The sequence below is a fragment of the Amblyomma mixtum genome, chromosome 4 (assembly GCF_055824585.1).
Source record: "Amblyomma mixtum isolate Tamu chromosome 4, ASM5582458v1, whole genome shotgun sequence".
Classification (NCBI taxonomy): Eukaryota; Metazoa; Arthropoda; class Arachnida; order Ixodida; family Ixodidae; genus Amblyomma; species Amblyomma mixtum.
The window spans coordinates 121,509,658-121,531,821 of NC_143015.1; the positions used below are offsets into that span (position 1 = coordinate 121,509,658).

Below are 22,164 nucleotides of genomic sequence, written 5' to 3' on the forward strand. Positions count from 1 at the left end.
AACATCCGCCTGACCAATGGCAGGTGTCCAGAAGAAGGGACATTCAATACCTATTTCTGTTCTGAGACGGACATTTGATTTTCACCCTATTCTGAACGTTGACCAAGGACTTGCTTTGTTAACGTGAAACGACAAGTCCTCGCACGGCTTGTGAGCCCTGGGGTTGTATAAGAGCCCGCGTTTGTCGCTGAACAAGTGGACGCGAAACAGTCTTCGCCATTCTTGTACTACGAAAGCACTGTCAATGGACGCCTCCGTTTTCTCCCTGCTCCTGCTTATTGGGGCGGTCTTCATTGTGCACACTGAAGCAGCCGAGGAACGACCAGCTCTTAGCCTCAAACGGTTCTGCGGTAAGTTATACGCATCTTTCATCATTAGCATGCGCTAATGATGTACGACTCTTTTTCTTGTAGTACCTTTCGTGATTATATAAAAATTGTTCCTATTGCATCCGGCACAGTAGTTGTAGCAGAAGACCTTTATTCGGCCAAAATTTACAGGCCGAGCATGTCGACCGCCTGGGCGACCAGAAGTCGCTGTTCTTCCTCCCCTTCAGCGCCAAGCCAGTCGAGCCAGGTGGTGATGGATAAAGAAGGTGGGGGGTAGGAACCCGACTGCTGAGCAGCCGAGCAATAGAAGAGGCAATGAGCAAGGTCTGCATAAATAAAGGGACAGTTGGGACAGGAAGGGTCCGATCGATAGCGATAGAGAAAGAGGCGAGACGGGGTGATGACTGTGTTCATTTGGATGTACCGAAGAAGGCGAGCCTCCGGCACCGTGAGTAGTGGATGAGGGGGAGGGTAAAGGCGCTTATTCCGGCACAGGAATAACTATATCTTCTTATGTCATTCTTAATACGTCCCAAGCCTAGATTGCTTTGAAATTATTTTTGTCACTGGTGTCATGGAGAAGAAGGTTTGGTCTACTGTGTTTATTCAGCTGGTTTTCGATCTTTTGTTATGAATTTTGTGTATCAAAACTGCTTCGGCGCATTATGAAAAATTTATTACAAAAATATGCCAGAAAACCTTCTATTTCTCGCCTTAAAAGTGCATCTTTATTGCTCTCAATATGCATCGCAGTTCGCGAAAAGCAGCAAGTAACTTTTTGCAGGCCTCAAAGGACGCAAGTGCCCACGTAAGCGTCTGAAAGAAAAGGAAGTTGAGAGGAAAATGTGGAGGTGGGGGCTTTTGCTCGGTCACTAAGATGTGACGGATTCCATTAGGCTTGCTGCTACCATTTAGGAGTTAGCTAGCTGTGGCTTCCTTTTCCCTGAGGAAACGTTCTTGAGAAAAAGTTATGCACACACCTCCGTTTAACGGTGTGTGCAACTGTTGTTGAAGTTCATCTCAGCCGCTTACATTTCCAATGAGCAGACTGCACCGCTTAAAACGCACTGCTATACGGTATGTCTTTTTTTTTTCTTATTTTGTAAACAGTTTTCTTGAACAAACCTTTAATGATACGACAATGCGCAAGTGAAATACAACCGTGCAGGTGGAATGTGTGGTAAGGAGGACGTTACGGACAAATTAGTAGGCGGTTGAACTGTTGTTAGTTAGCATTGTACACTAATAAACTTTCTTTCATTTTCGGTATTATAGCCAAATATTATATGCCGGAATAGTAGGCATTAAACGCCCCGCCGCGGTGGCTCAGTGGTTACGGCGCTCGGCTGCTGACCCGAAAGACGCGGGTTCGATCCCGGCCACGGCGGCTGAATTTCGATGAAGGCGAAATTCTAGAGGCCCGTGTACTGTGCGATGTCAGTGCGCGTTAAAGAACCCCAGGTGGTCGAAATTTCCGGAGCCCTTCACTACGGCGTCTCTCATAGGCTCAGCCGCTTTGGGACATTAAACCCCAATAAACCAATAAACCAAACCAGTAGGCATTAAACATTGTAAGCAAACTCAGTTTAATAAATTTCGAAACCGATACTGCGGTTCGCGGTAAGAATAGCAAAATTATACGCGCAAAACCAGCCGATACCGAGACCTACGCGCGAGATGCGCGGGTAGTGGTACAGCCGCACTTGACGCCGGCAGAACCCGTTTAAACGGCAGAAAAGGAAGCGCCGCTCCTTGGCCTGATCGGCAACTTTCCTGCCTGCTCTGCCGGTGAAGCTCCCAGGGCAGAGCAGCAACGTGAACGAAAGGTTTCGGTGATAAATTACGAGACTGGCGCAGCGGGGCAAAATGCATCGGCCCCAGCCTATAGCACGTAACACCATCTGCCAGGCTATAGTCGGATACAACTTAAGTCTGCAGTGAAGCTCCGCCCACGTTCAGCCTTCGCGCACAGGATTCCTCCACGACGAAAAAGTAATCCACTGCTTAAACATTTCTTGTGAGCTTATCACAAGAAAAAATTATGAGCTCTAGAATTTTGATACGCGGATTGTTTGATATAGTCAAACATTAAAAAGCTGATTTCGTTTACTGTTGCGACTGGCCAGCAGAGTAATACAAGACGCCGCGGACCGCGGCCCAGTGTTAGCAACTGCTGTTTTTTTTTAAGTTGTATCCTACTATAGTTGGTTGCGATCCATATGTATCAGCAGCGCGAACACAACACGGGAAGAAGAAGGAGAAGATAGTACAGAGCGCTGAACTTCCAACTTTTATTTGAGCAAAACTGAACCCGCACTTATATACACACACGCCAGGTAAAAGCCCACCAGGGGAAGTAATCAAGGCACGCGATCGAACTGGGACCCACACGATGTCCAGGGCATCAATAAGATAACTAGAATCGCACTATACAATGAGTTCCATGAAATGAAGCACCGAATGACATGCGGAAAACACGAGAATGTAAAAACAGGGTTGAGTGTGCGCAAATGGAAAAATGAAGAAACAAAGTTGAGGGCGCGAATTTTGCTAAAAAACATCAGAAGACGAGAACACGGTAAAATGGTAAGCGATACGAAGGGTGAGCGCCAACAATGAACACTGCTAGAACGATAAAGCAGCATGTGAAGTGTGCCCCTAAAAAACCAGGTAAAATCAGATAAAACCAGAGAGAAAGGTGATTTCTTTTTCAGATAATGAGATTGAAGAGGTCCATTTGCGTACACTCAGCCCTGTTTTTACATTCTCTTGTTTTCCGCATGTCATTCGTGCCTCATTTCATGGAACTCATTGTATAGTGCGATTCTAGTTATCTTTTTGATGCCTTGGACATCGTGTGGGTTCCAGTTCGATCGCGCGCCTTGATTACTCCCCCTGGTGGGCTTTTACCTGGCGTGTGTGTATATAAGTGCGGGTTCAGTTTTGTTCAAATAAAAGTTGGAAATTCAGAGCTCCGTACTATCTTCTTCTACTTTTTCCTGCGTTGTGTTCGCGCTGCTGATACATATCTATAGCTGGTGCTGGCAGTCATTACTGCCATATCACATCACCAGGAATGCAGCGGAAGCCCATCAGTAGCAGACGTCTGCATGAATACGCCGCATGAAGTGACCTAATCGAGGCCGCCTAAAGAGGAATGCTACGAGTTAGGTGCGCGTCTCGCAAATGTGCATTCTTCGTTACCGAGAGACCACTGGCTTGATGTGGGCCTGTTCAATATCCGGCGCATGTCGGGCGTCGGTTTTGGTATCGGGGCGTTTTGTGGACTGCAGTTCAATACCTCCAACCAGAATGCCGATTTAGAAATCCTAAAGGTTGAGCCCTGCTGAATGCTCTTGAATGCCATAAATTCCGCGATATAGTATTCTGCCCTTAAACCAAACAGTAAAAATGTAGTTATATTAGTTATTTAAAGACGTACTAACTACCTACCACCACGGATATAATGTCCGACATTTAACGGCCTTTCTAGAGAAAGATTTGTACAGATTAAAAAAAAAAACACCTGCCACCCGTCCGCGAGCACAGAGAGTAAACAACTACAGGTACACAATGTTGGGCAGTTCAAATTTGCTTTCCGAAGCCACTATATATATATATATATATATATATATATATATATATATATATATATATATATATATATATATATGGCTACACCGAAGCCACGTTAATATATATTTTGGCACTCGAAGAACAAAGACGAGTGATGGAGATTATGTCTACACGGCGAGAAACATTACTGTGTCTCTGACATGTACCTGATATTTTCTGTTTTAAGGAAAAATTGCTGCTGAAGGTCATCTCTATCAGAGTTCAAGTATCGGTGTTTTCTTCTTCTTTTTTTTTCATTCGTCTTGGAAATGTAATGAATAAAGCTGTCTCTGCTCTGCGCAAAAGGGTGCGCAGACCTCGTGACGCCTTGCATGGCTTTTTTGTCTGCGTTCAATGAGTATACAGGGTCTGTTCTGAAAGTAGTAGGCCTGGTTTTTTCCTGGGCGAACGGGCGGACGAGAGGCGGTCTGCGCGCGCAGGATCGTTGAAGGGGGATATTGGGAATGCTGGGGAAAATCGGCAGTCGGCTCTCGGCCGTTGAAGAGAGCAGGTCGCTTGTACTGTGAACCTCTGTTGAAACGTCTCGTCACGCAGAATCATAGAGCGTTTACTGTATCAGCGATACGCGATCAAATTTTGTGTAAATCTTGGTAAAACGGGCAAAGAGACTCGCGGCATGATTAAGGAGGCCTACGGTGATGCTGCCATGGGTAATCAGCTGTTTTTTGAAGGGCGCAAGCTGTTCCGAAAAGGTCAGGAAAGAGTGGAAGACGACGACCGCTCCGGACGCCCTACGACCAGCAAGACCAACGAAAATGTGTAGCGACTGAAACATTTACTGAACAGTCATTGTAGGATGAGTATCAGAATGATTGCTGATGAATTGAGCATTCCTCAAATCCAAGTTTTTGAGATCGTGACAGAAAACTTAGCCATGAGGAAAGTGTGCGCTAAGTTGGTGCCGGGAGTGTTGTCAGAGGAGCAAAAGGCCAACCGGAAAGTGATCTGCCAGGATCTTCTTCATCATATGAATGAGCACCCCGATTTTTTGCCCAGCATAAGGCGGCAACGCTGCCACAGGCCCCCTACAGCCCTGACTTGGCCCCGCCAGACTTTTTTCTATTCCCGAGAATAAAATCGACGCTCAAGGGGAAACATCACGGATCGGTAGAGGTGGTTCAACAGGCCGTGACGAGGGAGCTAAACAGCATTCCGGTCCAGACGTTCCTGGAGGCGTACGAAAACTGGAAAACTCATTGGCAGCAGCTTGTAAGTGCAGAAGAGGGCTACTTCGAAAAATTCTAATCGTTTGTACTATTCTCTTGATTAAATTTGATTAAAAAAAATTAGTCCTACTACTTTCAGAACAGACCCTGTATGTGACACTGGAAGTAATATCTATTTTATTTTATTTTATTTTATTCATTCAAAGCAAAGCCACTCAGCAGCGGCAGGCCTTTCCGCAACAGGTGCGACGCCACTCAGCGCCGTCGCAACGCCGGTGGTGTCCGTTTTGCACAGCTGGTGCACTGCATTCGGCACTGAGGATAAGACAACAGCGCTCGTCACTGTCGTTGATGGATGACTCATTGTTGAGCTCTGCGATAGTTTCCCTACTGTCACCGCTCTCTCTGGGACTTGAAGTCTGGACTTGAAGTATTTCCGCTGATGTGATGCTGCGAAAAGCTGTCGTGCACGCCAGAACGTATTTTTGCATTGAAGTGCGAAAATCCAATAGCACGAGCTCCACCAGCGCTGGTCTTATCCTGAAGGCGGTCAGCACTCTGAAGAAAAAATTTCAGCACATGACGGGGTGCCATTTTTATAAGCACACAGAAGCAAGGAAACGCACACACCGTGTGATCTCAGCGATGAGGAGTACCATCCCTCAACACTCGCGGTGTTTTCACCTACTCGCATATAGAAAGTTCATGTTAGTCTAACCGTGTATATCGGCAGTAACATTTTTTTAGGTAGCGTCGAAGTGTAAAGTAGGGGGAATTCCGTGATGTAATGAAACCATAAATATTATTGTAATTAGAGAGCCGTATTTAAAGTGCGTAAGGCGGCCTTCTAGAAAGTACGTAAGAGAATTCTTAGTTAGATCCCTGGCAGCATATGTGGCCTGTTAGCCATTCCAGTGCCCATTTTGGCAGAAAAGTGAAATGCTAAGATCCCTTTCTCTCTTATTTCGGTTCACGTTTGGTTTTATTCAAGTCGGCACAAAATAAGCAAGTGTATATAATAAGGACACTACAATACGGAAATTGAGATATACGACCCGTTTTTAAGTCACAAAGATCAAGCTGCACTCACAGACCACGCTTTCTGCCGTAAATTGTCCATGGCGAACAAACAGTGCATACTCTCCAAGCCTACCAGCTGCCTAAAGCCCGAAGCAATCATTGCCCGAGGGCAAATCTTCGCCGGACGCCGCAGTGCTGCTCGACTATGCAACGTGATGCGGGCGGCTTTGTTTGGTTGAGTTTGGGTTAGCGCCTCACGCTAGCGGAATGACTGAAAATGCGTTATGGATTCCACAAATTTGAACAGATTACCTTTTATCCTCTTTTCCTTAGCAATGCGAGTCTCTCTGTTCCAGAACTCTCTAATCTGACTGCTCTCGCCATGCGGTAAACATGTTGGGTGCAGCCGTCCAGGGGTTAATGCCATGTCGTTCATAGCAGCTGCACGAATCTTCATTTGTCTCTGCAATACTAGAGGAATGTTTAACTAAAACAAATAACCCCACAGAACGAAACAGTGACGGAGATAGCTGTACACAATCTAAACAAATGTCGATAATCACCGCTGTCATAACTAATTCCAGCGTCCTGCGAAGTTCTTGTCCCATATACAAATGAGTGCCTAGCAGAACAATCTGCTCACAGTGACAGCTATTAAAGGCTCTCCTACTGTCGCGGCGTCGTCGTGGAGAATAAATGTGGTTTTCAGGAACGGGAAGGGATTAGCTCGCTTCTCGGGGGACACCTCACCCGCGTCGTGAAAGAAGGGACGAAGGTGGTGGTGGTGGTGGTGGTGAAAACATTTATTAATCATAGAGAGAGGTGTTGGGGGTCGTGACCTGAAGGGTCACGCCCTTACAACCACTAGGTGGGATGCCTAGTCAGGCACACCATTGGCGTTTGCCGCAGCCCGGGCGCGCTGCGTTAAGGCCCTTTTGGCCTCGAGGGTGCAGCAACCGGACAGGGTCGCCTCCCAGTCCTCTCGGGTGGGGTTCGGGATAGAGGGTAGGGATGGGTTCTGCTGGCACGCCCACACCATGTGGTAGGTGTCAGACACCTCCCCACAGTGTGACCACCGCCCGTCGAATTTAGGACCGAAATGCTGTAGAATTGCCGGGCACAACATCGTGTTGGTGAGCAGGCGCAGGAGTACCCGCTCGTTGACCTTCCCCAGCCCTTTGCATGGGGTGGGAAGAGTTTGGTGCGTGGATTTGTAATAATCGCATATTTCCTTAAAAGTGTAAATCAGATTGAAATGGAAGTCCTGGTCGGCGTCGGGTCCCGTGGGAAATGCCCGGAGAGAGAGCGCGCGGGCGGCGGCGTCGGCTGCCTCATTTCCGTGGACGCCTTGGTGACCTGGAGCCCAAACGATAGATCGGTGCGCGGGATCCGAGTCTCGGCTACAATTTTGGTAAATACGATAAGCTAGGGGAGTAACCCACCCTTGCGTGACGTTTCGACAAGCCCTTCGTGAGTCGGTGATTACGTATTTGGAGGCAAAGGTGGGAGCGACTTCGTGCAACATTGTTATCATTATTACCATTATAATCGTTCTTAGGGACTTACTAACACGCCTCTCCTCACTCAACGCAAGCTATTTTGCTTGACACATGTGATCATTCCTCTGAGAAGTCTCCTTCAGATTTCCTCAAAACGACAACTTCAGGCATAGGTGTGCAAGCATACATCCATAGACGCACTGCAGTTACGACGGACGTCTGCCTGCACATGCTTTTGCACAGCGATACAGTCCCCTCACTACTCACCTTACCTCTTTCCTCCCCCCTTGCGGTGTCGTCTCACCGACCAAGTCCTCCTGGTGAAGTAAACCTTGTTAATAGACACCTTTAGCATACTGTGTACCGTGTTCCCGTAACCGGTACCGGGGTACCGGGAGCCCGCGCGCAGCCAATGCGCATGCACACATCGCCTTGACGGCGACAGATGGCGCCACGTACCCGGCAGCTACACGCGCGCCTGCAGCATGAGGACCAATCAGAGTGTGCTCACCGACGGTGGGCGGGTTCCCGGTATTCCGGTAACGGCAACGGTAACACGGTACGCGGTATGCTAAAAGTGTCTAATAGCGAGCTCAAAGACTGTCTTTCCTCTCTATGTCCGTGTAAATGACCAATGGCAGCCGTGAAAAAGCAAGCACGCTTCTCTTCCAAACAGGTTTGCCCGAAGCCCGGAGAAAGGCTCTGCTCGAGTGCTTCCAGAAGGAAGCCGCTAACGTAAGCAGATGATTTCCGTTGGCATGTATTTTTCAACTGCGGCTCCCACAATTAAGCAAAAAGAAAAGAAACTATACATTCTCATGCAAGGTTGGCCCGATGCTCAGCTCAAATTTATTTGCATAGCAAGGGCCTCTCTTCCCGCTAAGGTTATTTGTACATATTTCCACGATAAGGACGTGATTAGCAGTTCACTAATAAATGACATGAAAAGAAAATATCTGCAATGATGTTATGCAAAATTATCTTTTCCAAAATACCAGTTATAACTTATTTCCTTTTCTTAGAGAACATCCGGACCTTTCAGGTGGCTTCTCATTAGTTACCCACCCTGTACCGTAGCAGATGGCCTCAGCCTGGTCCTACTAGCGTCGCAGTAAAATGTCATCGCGCTGTCATCTGAACTGGCACTTTTTCAATTCCTGCAGAAAATTTTAGCTACTTTAATTTTTCTTCACAGGTACTCGAAGTCTTTTGCATTTTCGACTTTAAAAAAAAACCCACCGTCTCGAGGCATAGTTATTCCATTATGTTCATGCTGTTTATATACACTGGTCAGTTCACTCTGTTTCACACCGATTCTATAAATATACAGTTACACCTACTCAACACTGCTATGAGTTTAAGTTATCTGGCCTCTTTTTGTTAACTTTTTTTCGAAGAGATTTGGGTTTCTGTTTTGAAAAATAACGTGGCTGCGTTATCTATTAATTTAAATTATATCGATTCTCATTAGGAGAGTCAGTTGTCAATGCTAGGTTGACCACTGTACTCCTTGAGACGAAAGAACAGACTTATCGGCTATCAGCATGCATCGAATTCCATTGACGTGTCATGCAACTGTATTGTGTTCGTAGCTAAAATGTCAGCAGGTCCATATGTACACGGTTCATTTGATATTGTCAAGGTTCAAATGACAGCCAGGATTGAGGTAATAATGATGGCAGACAGCATGTACATGGTTCATTTGATATTGTCAAGGTTCAAATGACAGCCAGGATTGTGGTAATGATGAAGCAGACAGCATGTACATGGTTCATTTGATATTGTCAAAGTTCAAATGACAGCCAGGATTGAGGTAATGATGATGGCAGACAGCACGCACATGGTTCCTTTGATATTGTCAAGGTTCAAATGACAGCCAGGATTGTTGTAATGATGACAGCAGACAGCATGTACATGGTTCATTTGATATTGCCGAGGTTCAAATGACAGCCAGGATTGAGGTAATGATGATGGCAGACAGCATGTACATGGTTCATTTGATATTGTCAAGGTTCAAATGACAGCCAGGATTGAGATGATGATGATGGCAGACAGCATGTACATGGTTCATTTGAAATTGTCAAGGTTCAAATGACAGCCAGGATTGAGGTAATGGTGATGGCAGACAGCATGTACATGGTTCATTTGATATTGTCAAGGTTCAAATGACAGCCAGGATTGAGGTAATGATGATGGCAGACAGCATGTACATGGTTCATTTGATATTGTCAAGGTTCAAATGACAGCCAGGATTGAGGTAATGATGATGGCAGACAGCATGTACATGGTTCATTTGATATTGTTAAGGTTCAAATGACAGCCAGGATTGAGGTAATGATGATGGCAGACAGCATGTACATGGTTCATTTGATATTGTCAAGGTTCAAATGACAGCCAGGATTGAGGTAATGATGATGGCAGACAGCATGTACATGGTTCATTTGATATTGCCGATGTTCAAATGACAGCCAGGATTGAGGTAATGATGATGGCAGACAGCATTTACATGGTTCATTTGATATTGTCAAGGTTCAAATGACAGCCAGGATTGAGATGATGATGATGGCAGACAGCATGAAATTCAAACACGTTGTTGCGCGAATTCGTGCCCCAAACAGCGGCGCATATGGTGGCAGCTAGTGCGTCGTCAAAAATCGAAGCAGACGTCTTCTTCGGGCTCACTCAATTGAAAGGTTGTGAGAAAAAATTCAGTTAAGGCGCCTAAATAGTGCATTCGATAATCTAGAACAACGTGGTCACGCGCGGCTGCACTCATTCCAGAGAAATTTGGTCCCCTCTCATGTGGCAAGCAAAGCAATAAAACCGCGCGCCGACGGCTTTGGGCAAAAAACATAAAAAAACATATATCGTACTATTTCGCGGCAGTGTTTCAGTGTTTTCTCTCTTGAAGGGCCTGCGTAACCTAAAACTGATAACGTCCTATTTTCTAGATTTCCTGATGCACTTAGGAAAATTTTGACAGACGCCTTGCATAAGTTGCACGTAGGTCAATGAGGGCTAGAACGACTGTTGAAATGAATTCAAGGACTGTACGATGGGGGGCTAGTTCAATTCAATTCAATTCAATTCTTTTTATTATCATTTCTTCAGCACAGTACATAACATCACTGTCTGGATCCTTAGCCAAAGGCTAGTTATGGATCCATGCAATAAAAGCAAAGATATTAGTGAGGACAAATGCTCTCTATATGCATGCCAAAATAATACACATAAGAATGGTGGAAAAATGCAAAGCGTACAAGCAAGAGCGTTCAAATTACAGAAATACAAGAGGGCTCACTACAAAAAAAATAGAAGAGTGTGCAAAAAAACATGAAGGCAGGAACAGCATTCTTTATACAAAATAAACGCAGTTGCCTTAGAAGTGATTATTCAATGACATATAAATGGCAAACCCAACATAGACACTACAGAGAACTTAGAACGAAAACCACGCAAAGGACGATACACAGGGAAGAAGTAGACAGGACGAGCGCGGACTTTCAACTGTTTGTTGAAACACATCTTCCTTCCATCAACAACCCTACGCATGCACTACAAGCAATCTCTATCTAATCGAGTTCAGGAACTTCAGTTCCTTCTTGTACAGATGGACCGAAGCCTCGCTTACACACTTATCGGGCCCATAACTATCAATCTGCCAGGCTTCGAAGACCTCACGTGTTTTCTGGTCTTTGGCCCTTCCGATTATCTTTGTACGCTCAAAGAGTGGCGTGCATTTATTGTCACATGAAAGACAGTGTTTTGGCAAATGCATGCCGCTGTGAGAGCCCAACGAATTTTTATGTTCTTGTTGATGGAAAGAAGATGTGTTTCAATAAACAGTTGCAAGTCCGCGCTCGTCCTGTCTACTTCTTCCCTGTGTATCGTCCTTTGCGTGGTTTTCGTTCTAAGTTCATGTTGAAATGAGTCTAACGAGTGCACTGCGATCTGAACCCTAGCCTATATGACCACTCCAGCTTTGCAGTTTTTAATCAATCAATATCTCAAACCACGCCTGCTCTATGGAAGCATGCATTCTTCCATGTCTGAGCAACTGAGAAACGTAATCAGAGCTTCTTCCAAAACTTCCTGCAGATCGTCGCTAAGCTCGGTCAGCCAATCCAGCCGTTCGCCGACGAAATCTGCAAGAAAGCAGTGAGTATACGCTGACTGACACTATATGTGCGAAATTTCGCTGATTGTGAGTAAAATCAACAGCAGAGCAGCGCAACCCGCGTAGTTGCTCATGAATGCGAATAATAGAGTGTAGTGCCATCAAATTTTGTACATCGTGGGAGGGAACAGCGCGAAACAAAACGACAGACAAAGCAAGAGGGCACAAAGACGAGCGCTCTTGCTTTTTCTACAGCGCTCGTCTTTGTGTCCTCTTGCTTTGTCTCAGCGCTCGTCTTTGTGTCCTCTTGCTTTGTCTGTCGTTTTGTTTCACGCTGTTCTCTCCAAACAGCGCTCGTCTTTGTGTCTTCTTGCTTTGTCTGTCGTTTTGTTTCGCGCTGTTTCCTCCCACGATGTATCAGTACAAACTCGCCCAGTTATCCATCCTTCTTCAATAAATTTTGTAGCGCTGGGTCGCATAATTTAGTGAAAAGGGGGAGGGGGGGGCTACAAGAAAACCAAAAGACGCCCACCAACTCCGTTTGCCGCGCTGTTGGCGCCAGTTATGGCGAGTCTTGCCCGGCTGACCTTCTGAGCAGCAGCCGTCCACGGCCACTCGCTAAGGCCGGGAGCGAAAGCGTCAACGGCGAGCCTTGTGTGACCGCGGGCGGGACTGACTTCACGGCCAAAACGAGCGCATACTGACAAACTTAACCGCCGCAACTATCATTATTATTTTTTTTAAGGCGAAAGGAAAGCCTTTAATGCCTCATACTGTCGTTAGCAGACGCGTCGGCAGCCGTGTCGACAGACTCGTCGGCAATTTGTCCGCCTTTCGGCGTCACTGCTTAAAAAGAAACTGCGCCGAGGGTGGGAATCGAACCAGGGCCTTCGGCATTTGAAGGGGAGACGCTACCACTCCGCCAAGAAGGCTCAAGTTTCGAGCATGAATAAAGGCGCATCTAGTGAATGCTTGGGTTTCATAAATAACATAAAAGGAATAAAGTCAAGAACAGGAAAAATAAAAAATAAAAATAAGCAAATAAAGAAAAATAAAAACAAAATAAAAATAAGGTATGAAAATGCAAATAAAAAACAATAAAAATAGCAAAAGGAGCAAAAATAAGAAATAAAAAACAAAATCTGAAAATAAAGAAAGTAAATAAAAACAAACAGTGCGCCAGGAAACGCTTTCGCCTTGCAGCACTTTAGAGAGCCAAAGTGCCCCCTGAATTTTTTTAATTATAAGCACAGCTTTGTTCAGGCAGCGGTACGTGGTGCAACAAGCTCAGCGCAGAGAACCGCACAGCGCGTCTGGCCGCGCCGTACTGTGTTTTCCCTTAAAACGCAGTTATTCATGCATTTTCGATAGAAAAACAATATTTGTCACTTTTGAAGATATAATTTCATTTCCTTGTGCTAACTGAGCATCGCACTCGTAAGGTCGTTATGAGCGTTCGCAGAAATTCTTTGCCGAAAATGGCAGTGATGAAGGACGCATCTCAGAATGTCAAGTGTACTGCACAAATTGATGCTCTGAAACTCTATGGGTGCCAGCAAATTTTTGTATGCATGGCTTCCCTAAATAAGATACGGAAAATTAACAGAGACCCTTGAATACACTATGCAGGGCAACGCGACTGCATTAGAAGCTGTTGATTCTTAAACCGGAAAAGGCGTCACTTCCGGTCTGGTGACGTCACATCGCTCCAGCTATCGAGAATGATTCCTACCCGCCAGCAAATCAGTGAACACGATGTTCCCCGACACATTGTTTTCTAGTTGAGGGCGCTAATGGTATCGAATCAAAACACATAAAACCCCAAGTATGATCCACTTTATACTTCATAGTTGCCGTTAAGCCCGCAGAAAGTACAAATATGGAACGAGCTATCCGGTTTCAAAGCACCTGACTGCACCTGCGGACTACGTCTCATGACAAGCGTAAGGCGATGAAAGGAAATATTTTCATCTGCAGGTTATGGAAAGAGGCGTCTGTAAGATTACACAACGAATATTGCCTTGTTAGGCCTAAAGTTAACTATGATTTTGTGCCAAAGTTATTATTACCAATACAAGCTGCAGAAAAACCCTTGGCGGCATTTCCTTGTTTGCTTTTTGGTGTTGCCCTGTAGGTGCCTGGCGCCTTATTCTTGTAAACCCACTCCTGCCATAGCCGAGAAAAAAAAAGGGCTACAGTATGTATAAATAAGTAAATAAATGTTACGCAATATATATCAACAACAGCGATGCACGGGCGGTCAAATATGAACCCAAACCATCATTCGCAGTTTCAACCCGCACACATTTCTTTTGATGTCGGAAGATGAGTGATATCACACGTGATATCATAAGCGATTCCATTCATGGACATTCGTATTAAGAGCTAAGGTGGTAAGATGACGAGCAGCTAGGCATACGACACTGCTTAACGGCAGAACCCCCCCCCCCCCCCCCCCCCCTGCCGTGCACACTGCACCCAGTATTAGCGACGCACTAAGGAAGTCGTATGTATCAGCCTATCAATCAATGCATCATTCAGGCTGAGTGCTATTTTTTTTCTGTCGTTTTACAGGACCCACAGCTTCCTGAAAAGGTGAAAGGATTGTTGAAAGAGGTATGCTTTTTTTGGTTGTTTTTTGCCGACAGACGCACCACGTACATTTTGAGGCCATTTTTTCAAAAAAAGAATTAGCCCGTTTACAGTGTCTCTTTTTTCGTTCACTTTACGTGCACTCTAGCTAAATATATCCAACTGATGCAATACCCTCGTCTTCTTCCATCCAACAGTAGTGCGTGTTGAACCCTTATCTTCACCCTAACGCTATTAGGCGAACTAACCATCAAAAGATGCATTGTATGGTGCGTTTTTGATCCCATATAAATGAATGAAATATTGATATCCTTTCGTTCTCTTCATTAAGCAACTATTGTTGCATTTTCGAAAACTAGTGAACAGTTTGCCTCGTATTATCTTGCAGTATCCGCTGTTATGAGACGGAGTTCGGAGATCGCGTCGTCTGTTAAACGTCCTCTAAAATGGCACGCCACATTGGCCTCCCGAACACGATGAAAGGAATAAGAGTTTAGGCAGCGCCGCACGAGAGCGAGTAGTGTACTATTATTTTAAACAGAGATTGATTGATTGATTGATTGATTGATTGATTGATTGATTGATTGATTGATTGATTGATTGATTGATTGATTGATTGATTGATTGATTGATTGATTGATTGATTGATTGATTGATTGATTGATTGATTGATTGATTGATTGATTGATTGATTGAAAGCATCTTTATTTGTTCAGTATTTTCAGAACATGTGGGTGGGCCGCCTAGTCCGGTAGTCCACTGTTTATTGCTGCTGCTCTGGCCCTCCCCACCAGCCAGTGCTGGCGGTGAGGATCATCGTTGAGCAGAGAAGCTTGTAACTGAATTGGCTAAGAAATTCGCTTCATAATTAGCTCAAGGTTAACTGCTGAGAAAGCTGGCGGCTTGACGGATCGGAACAATCTGATCGTTCCGTTCACTGACGCCAGTTAGACAGGCCAGGGGATGGGGTGAAGAAAATATAGGGGTTGAAATTCAGGGTTTAGAGGTAAGGAAGTTCCATCGTCCGTCTGGCGCCTACAAGCTTGAAATAGCCAACGCCCTAGACCACGTACGACGAAATTGCATGGCGATGAGCGCGACCTTGAACGCTCGCGATATCTGTAAGATTACAGGTCGCGCTATGCGGGTATAGCTCGATGCCACGACGGCGCCTCTCTGACCAGCGAGGTTACGTTCAAGAACGCATTCACAACAAGAAATGACCCTCCCAGGAGACCAGAGGAGATGCGCTTGCAAGAAACGCGAGAGTCACCGTGAACGGAATCGTGAACGCATGCAGTGGCGGCGTAAAGACACTGGAGTCCGAGCTCGCAAAGTGAATGCGGGAAATAGTAGACGACGCGGTAAAGATGGAGCTAGCGGCAACTTTGTGATCGTGAACGTTACTTCGAGGTATGCGCTCGCGGAGTGGCACTAAGAAGGATCGTCAGTGCAATTGTTTCCTCCTATTTGGCTGCGTTGCAGCGTCGTTCGCTTCGTACCATATGCAGACAAAAATAGCTTACTTTGCGCAGTTGCGGCTGTCGCAGAAGAAGAAGAATTTCTGACCTTCATGTGGCCGTAGGACATCCGTAAGGTTGGTTGGTTGGTTTTATGGGGTTTAACGTCCCAAAGCGACTAAGGCTATGAGAGACGCCGTAGTGGAGGGCTCCGGAAATTTCGACCACCTGGGGTTCTCTAACGCGCACTGACATCGCACAGCACACGGGCCTCTAGAATTTCTCCTCCTAACAAATTCATCCGCCGCGGCCGGGATCGAACCCGCGTCTCCGAAAGGTTACAGAGCTTGTTTTGCAGAACACATACTAAAAATGAGCAATAGTTTCAACCCACAAAATGGGAAATTTTATAAACTTTTAAGACCTGCCTCGTAAGGACAACCTACAGCATTTCCTCTAGTCTTAAGAGACTCCTCTTACGACGACATAGCTGCCCCGTTCGCAAAAATTAACGTAACTATAGCGCCTGTCATGGCGACCGTTTTCTGGGCGCCATTTGGCTCGAACCCTAAGAGAGCAAAAAGCATTAAATCCTGTGTCAGTGAGGCGGCGAGTGTGTAATGATGGCTACCAAAAGGGAAGAACTGGGAACCTTGGTGACCTACTAGACAGTTTCTCTCCAAAGCATCCCCATATGTATACGAAGCTGCAGTGACTGACGGTCCCTGTACATTTAGTGACACAAGCTACAGCGGCAGCACTCGGGCTTAGGTAATCGATGGCACTTGTATATAGTTGACGTGAATTCTTTATTCTCCCTGGCTAGATTGGATCACTTGATTTGTCAGGTAGTTTTGATTTCATAGTTTCTTTGGTGGTCTTCTGCTACTTGAAGTATTCTGTGTATTGTGTTTAACCTCCAATTATTCAAGTGTTTTTATAATTGGTAATGTAGCTTGCATTTTTTTCTTTGCAACGGCTACTCACACGGCAGGATCTAGACCATACTGACGCAGTAGATCGGCTGTGGCAGCAGTTTTTGTGGCTTTTCCTCGAAAGTGAGAAGGGATGGGGTCATCAATAGCATGCAAGCCAAAGAACAGACGTGCCACTCAAGGGCTTCGTTTGTCAAGCCGTTTATTTTTTCTAGTCAGCCACGTCATCGCATCGAACGATTCGAAGAGAAGGACGAAAAGCCTCGCGCAAGGACGCACCTGGCGCCGAACAATGGGCGGCCTGGCGCCAACGAATGGCTTCGTCCCTTCCGCAGATGTTCCTCCTCCAAGCCATTCATTTCTTTTCACTCCCCGACCGTGGCTGAAGTCCGTTTCGCATGCTGTCATTTGCGCCTCCGTTGATGCTGATACTGCCGTCGGCTTGCGACAGGACAAGGTGCGGGTCCCCCCGCAGACGGCTTGCGACGGATTTCCGTCCGTTTCTAGTTTAACTGCAGCAGCCTAGGGGTAACCACTCTACGACTGATCCATACGGAGCGCCGTGACGTCACGTCACGCGCGGTCACGTGGAACTTGTTGGTAGGAGCCGCGACGCGGAGACCCGCCGAGGTTCAGTGCGGTAGCACTGCTAGGTGAATGTTCCGATCTCGGGCATATGTACAGTCGCGAGCAAAAAATATTAGCACAGATCATTGGCGATCAGAATTCGTATATCTCACCACGCGGCGCTGCGGTACGCAGAACTGCCTAACGGGCCGTTTCCATGTTTGCAGCCAAGGGGGGGACGGCAGGAAGTAAGCTTTATCAAGCGTGCACCGCCCGAGCGTTAAGTGCCGACCCTACGTGACTGTGCTTGCGGAATTTAGTTTGGCTCGGTTATCATGAGCAAAGATGGCTTCTTTTTATTACTGTTTTTTTATGTCCGCGATAGTTTTTCAAAAGGAACTCGCGGGAACAATAGATTATAGCGCTGCTTTTAGCCAGCAATTTTGCTGTCCGTGGCAGTCCGCTGAACCCCCTGATACTGTAGAATGGGAACGGCCCGGCACTCTCGTTATCAGCTTCTTCGCCACCGGCAGCGCCACGCGTTGTCATTCCGGCGCTCTGATGTTCCGTCCTGTGTGCTAATCTTTTTTACCCGCGACTGTAAAGGGTTTGTCAAAAGTTCCAAGGCCACATGGTCTGCTTCTCGGCATTTTATTGAGGCATTTGTGGCTCCACCGAAGCTCAAAACCTCTGGATGGTGAGAAGAAGGCTCATCGTCACTCCTGAGGCCTTAGAAATCTCACAGGTGCCTTAAGTACCCGATTGCACAATTTGAAAGCAGATCCTGTGGCCTGGGAACTTTTGACCAACCCTGTACGTGTCTGAAGCCTGCCCAGCGGGTTGTGCGCAACCTTCCAGGTGTGCCCACCCACACCCGGTGGGCAGGCTTCAGACACGTGCAGGGTCTTCACCGGGGTGAAGCCTTGGGCGAAGGGCACACCTGGATGAAAGCCTTCTATATAAATGTCTTCAGGGTAAAGGCGTTCACTACAAAGGCCTTATGGCAAAGGCCTTTAGGGTGAATGCCTTCATGGTAAATGCTTTCCTGGTAAAAGCCCTTCAGCCAAAGGCTGTTACTCTAAAGGTTTTTTGGGCCATATGCCTTCGGCACGTAAGGACCTTAAATACCCACCGTAACTAGTGTTAGTGCACGATATTCCGCGCTTAGCCATGCTAAACTATCCGCTACTTTTTTCGTTCCAGTCCCACCATGTGACACGGGCCGCAGCTAGCATACGTTTTGGCGACTTTTCGGAACATGGGCCAATAACAGAGGCAGCTGTTAAAGGGCAGTCTGAAAAAGCTGTCAAGCGTCGTGACGCAATCAAATTACTGAAATTACTACATATCTGCAACGAATGCACAGAGCTGTAGAGTTAGAAAGCTGTCGTTTTTGGGGGGCTAAGGGGAAGTGCTGCGTCACCTCAGACTTCGTTAAAAATGTTTTCTACTTACCCTCTTCTAGCTTCAGCTCAGCGTACCTGAAGAAAAGGAATTAGTCTCACTCTGATAGTTAAGTTTCATAAAACTGCTACAAAAATGTATTTTAGTGAAAATATTTTAAAATCACTGTTATGTCACAAAGCCAAACAACAGGTCGGTGAAGCCAAGAAATTTTTAACTTGAGACATCTCTTCTTAACGTACTTTCGGAAAGTTAGCATCACATTTCATTACACTTGAGAGGAGATAAAACACTTATATGCTTTCCGCACAGTTTTCTTTTGTACTTTTTATCAGATATAAAATCTGCTGTATTAATAAATACACCCCTTAGCCATTAGGAGCGAGCGCAAAATCTGACACGATAACTTTTCATTCAGTTAATTGCGCTGTCGACACTCCCAAAAGACCAGCCTTAGAATGGGTCGCATTCAAATTTTTTCCACCGATAAAAGCCTGGCTAATAATTTAGATTAAAATGTCGATTTTTAGGCCGCATCCCATTCGTCACTATAAAGTTTAAAAAAAAATATGCCGGAAGCCTATCACGTGTTGCGATACATTTGTGGTCAAGATAATAAAAATAGTGTAGCACTCATTTTTTTTTGCTTTTAGGGAATCTTCTGTCGTATTCACTTTGCTTAACAAATCAAGTGTAATCAAAGTGTTCTTGGACAGGAACGCAACCTAATTTGCCGTGTACCTAAGTTGGTGCAGTTTACCGCAAGATGATGGTAATTTTTATAACTCCTCTCTCACAACACTTATACCATGAGGCGCTCAGAAAACAATTGTTTGCAACAGAAACACTTTTTAAAGAGTTACTTCCGAGAAGAGACCAAAAATTAGAATTCCTTCCCAATGCTCACTTTCATTTACGTCCTGTGTACTGTAGACATCTTTTGTTACACAACATTGCAGTTTTTTTTCTTGTGGCTAGAGTGATGTGGTCTAAATGTTTGTTCTTACTACTTCCCAATGCGTAATTTTCATTCTATTTCGATAATTACATAACCCATGCTGCATCTCTACCTGCAGCTTTAAATTTTTCCGCCAATAAAATATTCACCACGGGGTTTTGTTTTAGAAAGAGGGCACTCCATGTGTCGATGGATCTATACGAACAGGCCTGGGGTGCGGCCTGATTTCGGTGAATAGAACCGACAACGCAATTCCTCACCAGAGCAGGATTTGGCCACCCTGGTGTAGTACTTGGACAGCAACCTTCTATGAACAACCCAATTAACCCTCGGCCCTCTGTCCCCAGTGGCTGCGGAGCAACTGGCCGGGGTGTCGGTCAGACCTGTAACGCAGCGGACGGTGCTAAGAATCATTGGCTCGGTACAGGCGGCCATTGGAAACTGAACCTAGCAACGTTTAACCTTAGAACATTATCCAGTGAGGCTAGTTTAAGTGGGCTTGGGCAGGGCATGTAGTGCGAAGGCAAGATAACCGCTGGTCCTTCAGGGTAACGGAGTGAATTCCAAGAGAAGGCAAGCGTAGCAGGGGGCGGCAGAATGTTAGGTGGGCGGATGAGATTAAGAAATTTGCGGGAATATGGTGGCCGCGGCTGGCGAAGGACAGGGTTAATTGGAGAGACATGGGAGATGCCTTTGCCCTGCACTGGGCGTAGTCAGGCTAATGACGATGATGATGATGAAAATATTCGCACTGATTCCTTAGATTTTGTGTGTCTTTTTACTCATTGGCTCCGATGTACAGTCGGCCAAATCTTTAGCTGGCGTGCGCGACGGCCGCTGTTCCTGCGCTCGTGCGCTTTGTGACGAAGAAAACTTTGGAAAAGCTCAATATTAAGCAATGGTTGAGTGAGCCTCTGCTTAAATTTGATATCTTAGCATGTTTGCGCCGTCATAAGCTGCAGGGGCACGGAAAATGCGGCCGCCACGCACGCCAGCTAAAAATTTGGCCGGCTGTACATTTATCCACGCCTAACCAAGCTACTGTGCTATTCTAAGACGAGTCAGCGCTCGTCTTTGTGTCCTCTTGCTTCGTCTGTCGTTTTGTTCACGCTGTTCCCTCCCACGATGTGCTATTCTGTTAATATAATACATGACCTACGAACTTTTCTCGGCGCTTGAAATGTAACCAATGTTCTAATTATTTCGCATGCTGTGATCAGTATCTTAAATTAGGAGATGCAGGTGCAATCAGGTGGAACATTAAGACAGCAGGCACTTTAGTGTTTCGGAGCGTCCTGCACCGCGACCACACCGTATTTCGAGACACCTACACGTCCTCAAAAACGCAATAAATACTGAGAGAAGTAATTGAATTATGCTGATGCAAAAGTGTGTTTACTTTTCCTTGCAGGATGAAACACAGCAAGCCATTTTCAAATGTCTTCAAGCAGTCCCTTGAACGTCGAGATAAAGTGGCCCCTTCGGCGAGTGAATAAACTTTACTGAGAAGTTATCATGCCTGGTTTTCTGAGATTTTGGTAAAAATGAAACTCAGTAGCAATTGCTCCAATATTTCGAGACATGTACTCCGAAAAGGTAAATAGAAACTTTCCCGTTTTTGTTTCCAATCTACATCTGAGTACGCGGCGGTTGTATGGGACCCCCATAATAAAAAAGATATCATACAACTCGAGCGTGTGCAAAGAAAAGCTGTGCGATTTATATTTGGAAAATATAGAAGATACGATTCACCATCTACGCTTATGAAGCAACACAACATTCACACCCTAGAATCCCGAAGGAAGGTTAGTCGCCTCATCTTGCTTCATCACTGCCTGCAAGGAAAAATATAAATGAAGTTGCCTAATTCGTCAAAGCTCATTGTACGAGAAGAACCAGACATACGCAGGAACACTCACTGGCACCAATTTTCGCCTGCACAAACAGATTTGAAAATAGTTACTTCCCTAGAACTGTATCCGAATGGAATGCATTACCTTCTCATATTTTTCTGTCCACCAAGTTTGTAGCAGAGTTGGAACGTCATATCTTTATTTCATGAGTTTTGTTTGTTTTGTGTTGCGATGCCTGTGTATATATTCAATTCTGATTGATTGTTCGACTTATTACTATTATTATTTTCTCTATGCAGATACTTGTCATTTTTTGTATTGAAAAATGTTTGAATGTACCCCTCCTGCTAGGACCATGCATGGTCCGCAGTATTTCAAATAAATAAAATAAATAAATAAAAAACATCTGTACTAGAGCACTTGTACTTGATACTTGCTGTCGTTGTTACTAAGTGGTGCGCACCGTAAACGTATGCAGAATTTCAAAGCCGCGCTGCTTTTCACTTAATGCCGGCAAGACTTGAGCATTGTCTCTTGCTTCTGATCAAGAAGAAAAAATCATTGTTTACGAAAGGCTGAAAATAGCACATATAGTAATACCAGCATAGCTCAATGACAGGGTAGCTTA

The 22,164-nt window shown here is 45.6% G+C and overlaps 1 protein-coding gene across 1 annotated transcript; it reads left to right on the forward strand.

Annotated features, from left to right (window-relative positions):
* Positions 1–244: 244 nt before the first annotated feature.
* On the forward strand, positions 245–21,142 carry LOC149348112 (uncharacterized). The gene is made up of 5 exons (XM_089585740.1): positions 245–350; positions 8,327–8,385; positions 11,749–11,808; positions 14,342–14,383; positions 21,095–21,142. The coding sequence occupies exons 1-5, from the start codon at positions 245–247 to the stop codon at positions 21,140–21,142; spliced, it is 315 nt and encodes a 104-aa protein (XP_089441866.1).
* The last annotated feature ends 1,022 nt before the right edge of the window (positions 21,143–22,164 follow it).

Bases quoted from the DNA above. Each gene is read 5' to 3' on its own strand.
- LOC149348112 (XM_089585740.1), top strand. From the start codon at position 245: ATGGACGCCTCCGTTTTCTCCCTGCTCCTGCTTATTGGGGCGGTCTTC. The intron at 8,386-11,748 runs GTAAGCAGATGA...AACTTCCTGCAG, and splicing joins TCCAGAAGGAAGCCGCTAAC to ATCGTCGCTAAGCTCGGTCA. The intron at 11,809-14,341 runs GTGAGTATACGC...GTCGTTTTACAG, and splicing joins ACGAAATCTGCAAGAAAGCA to GACCCACAGCTTCCTGAAAA.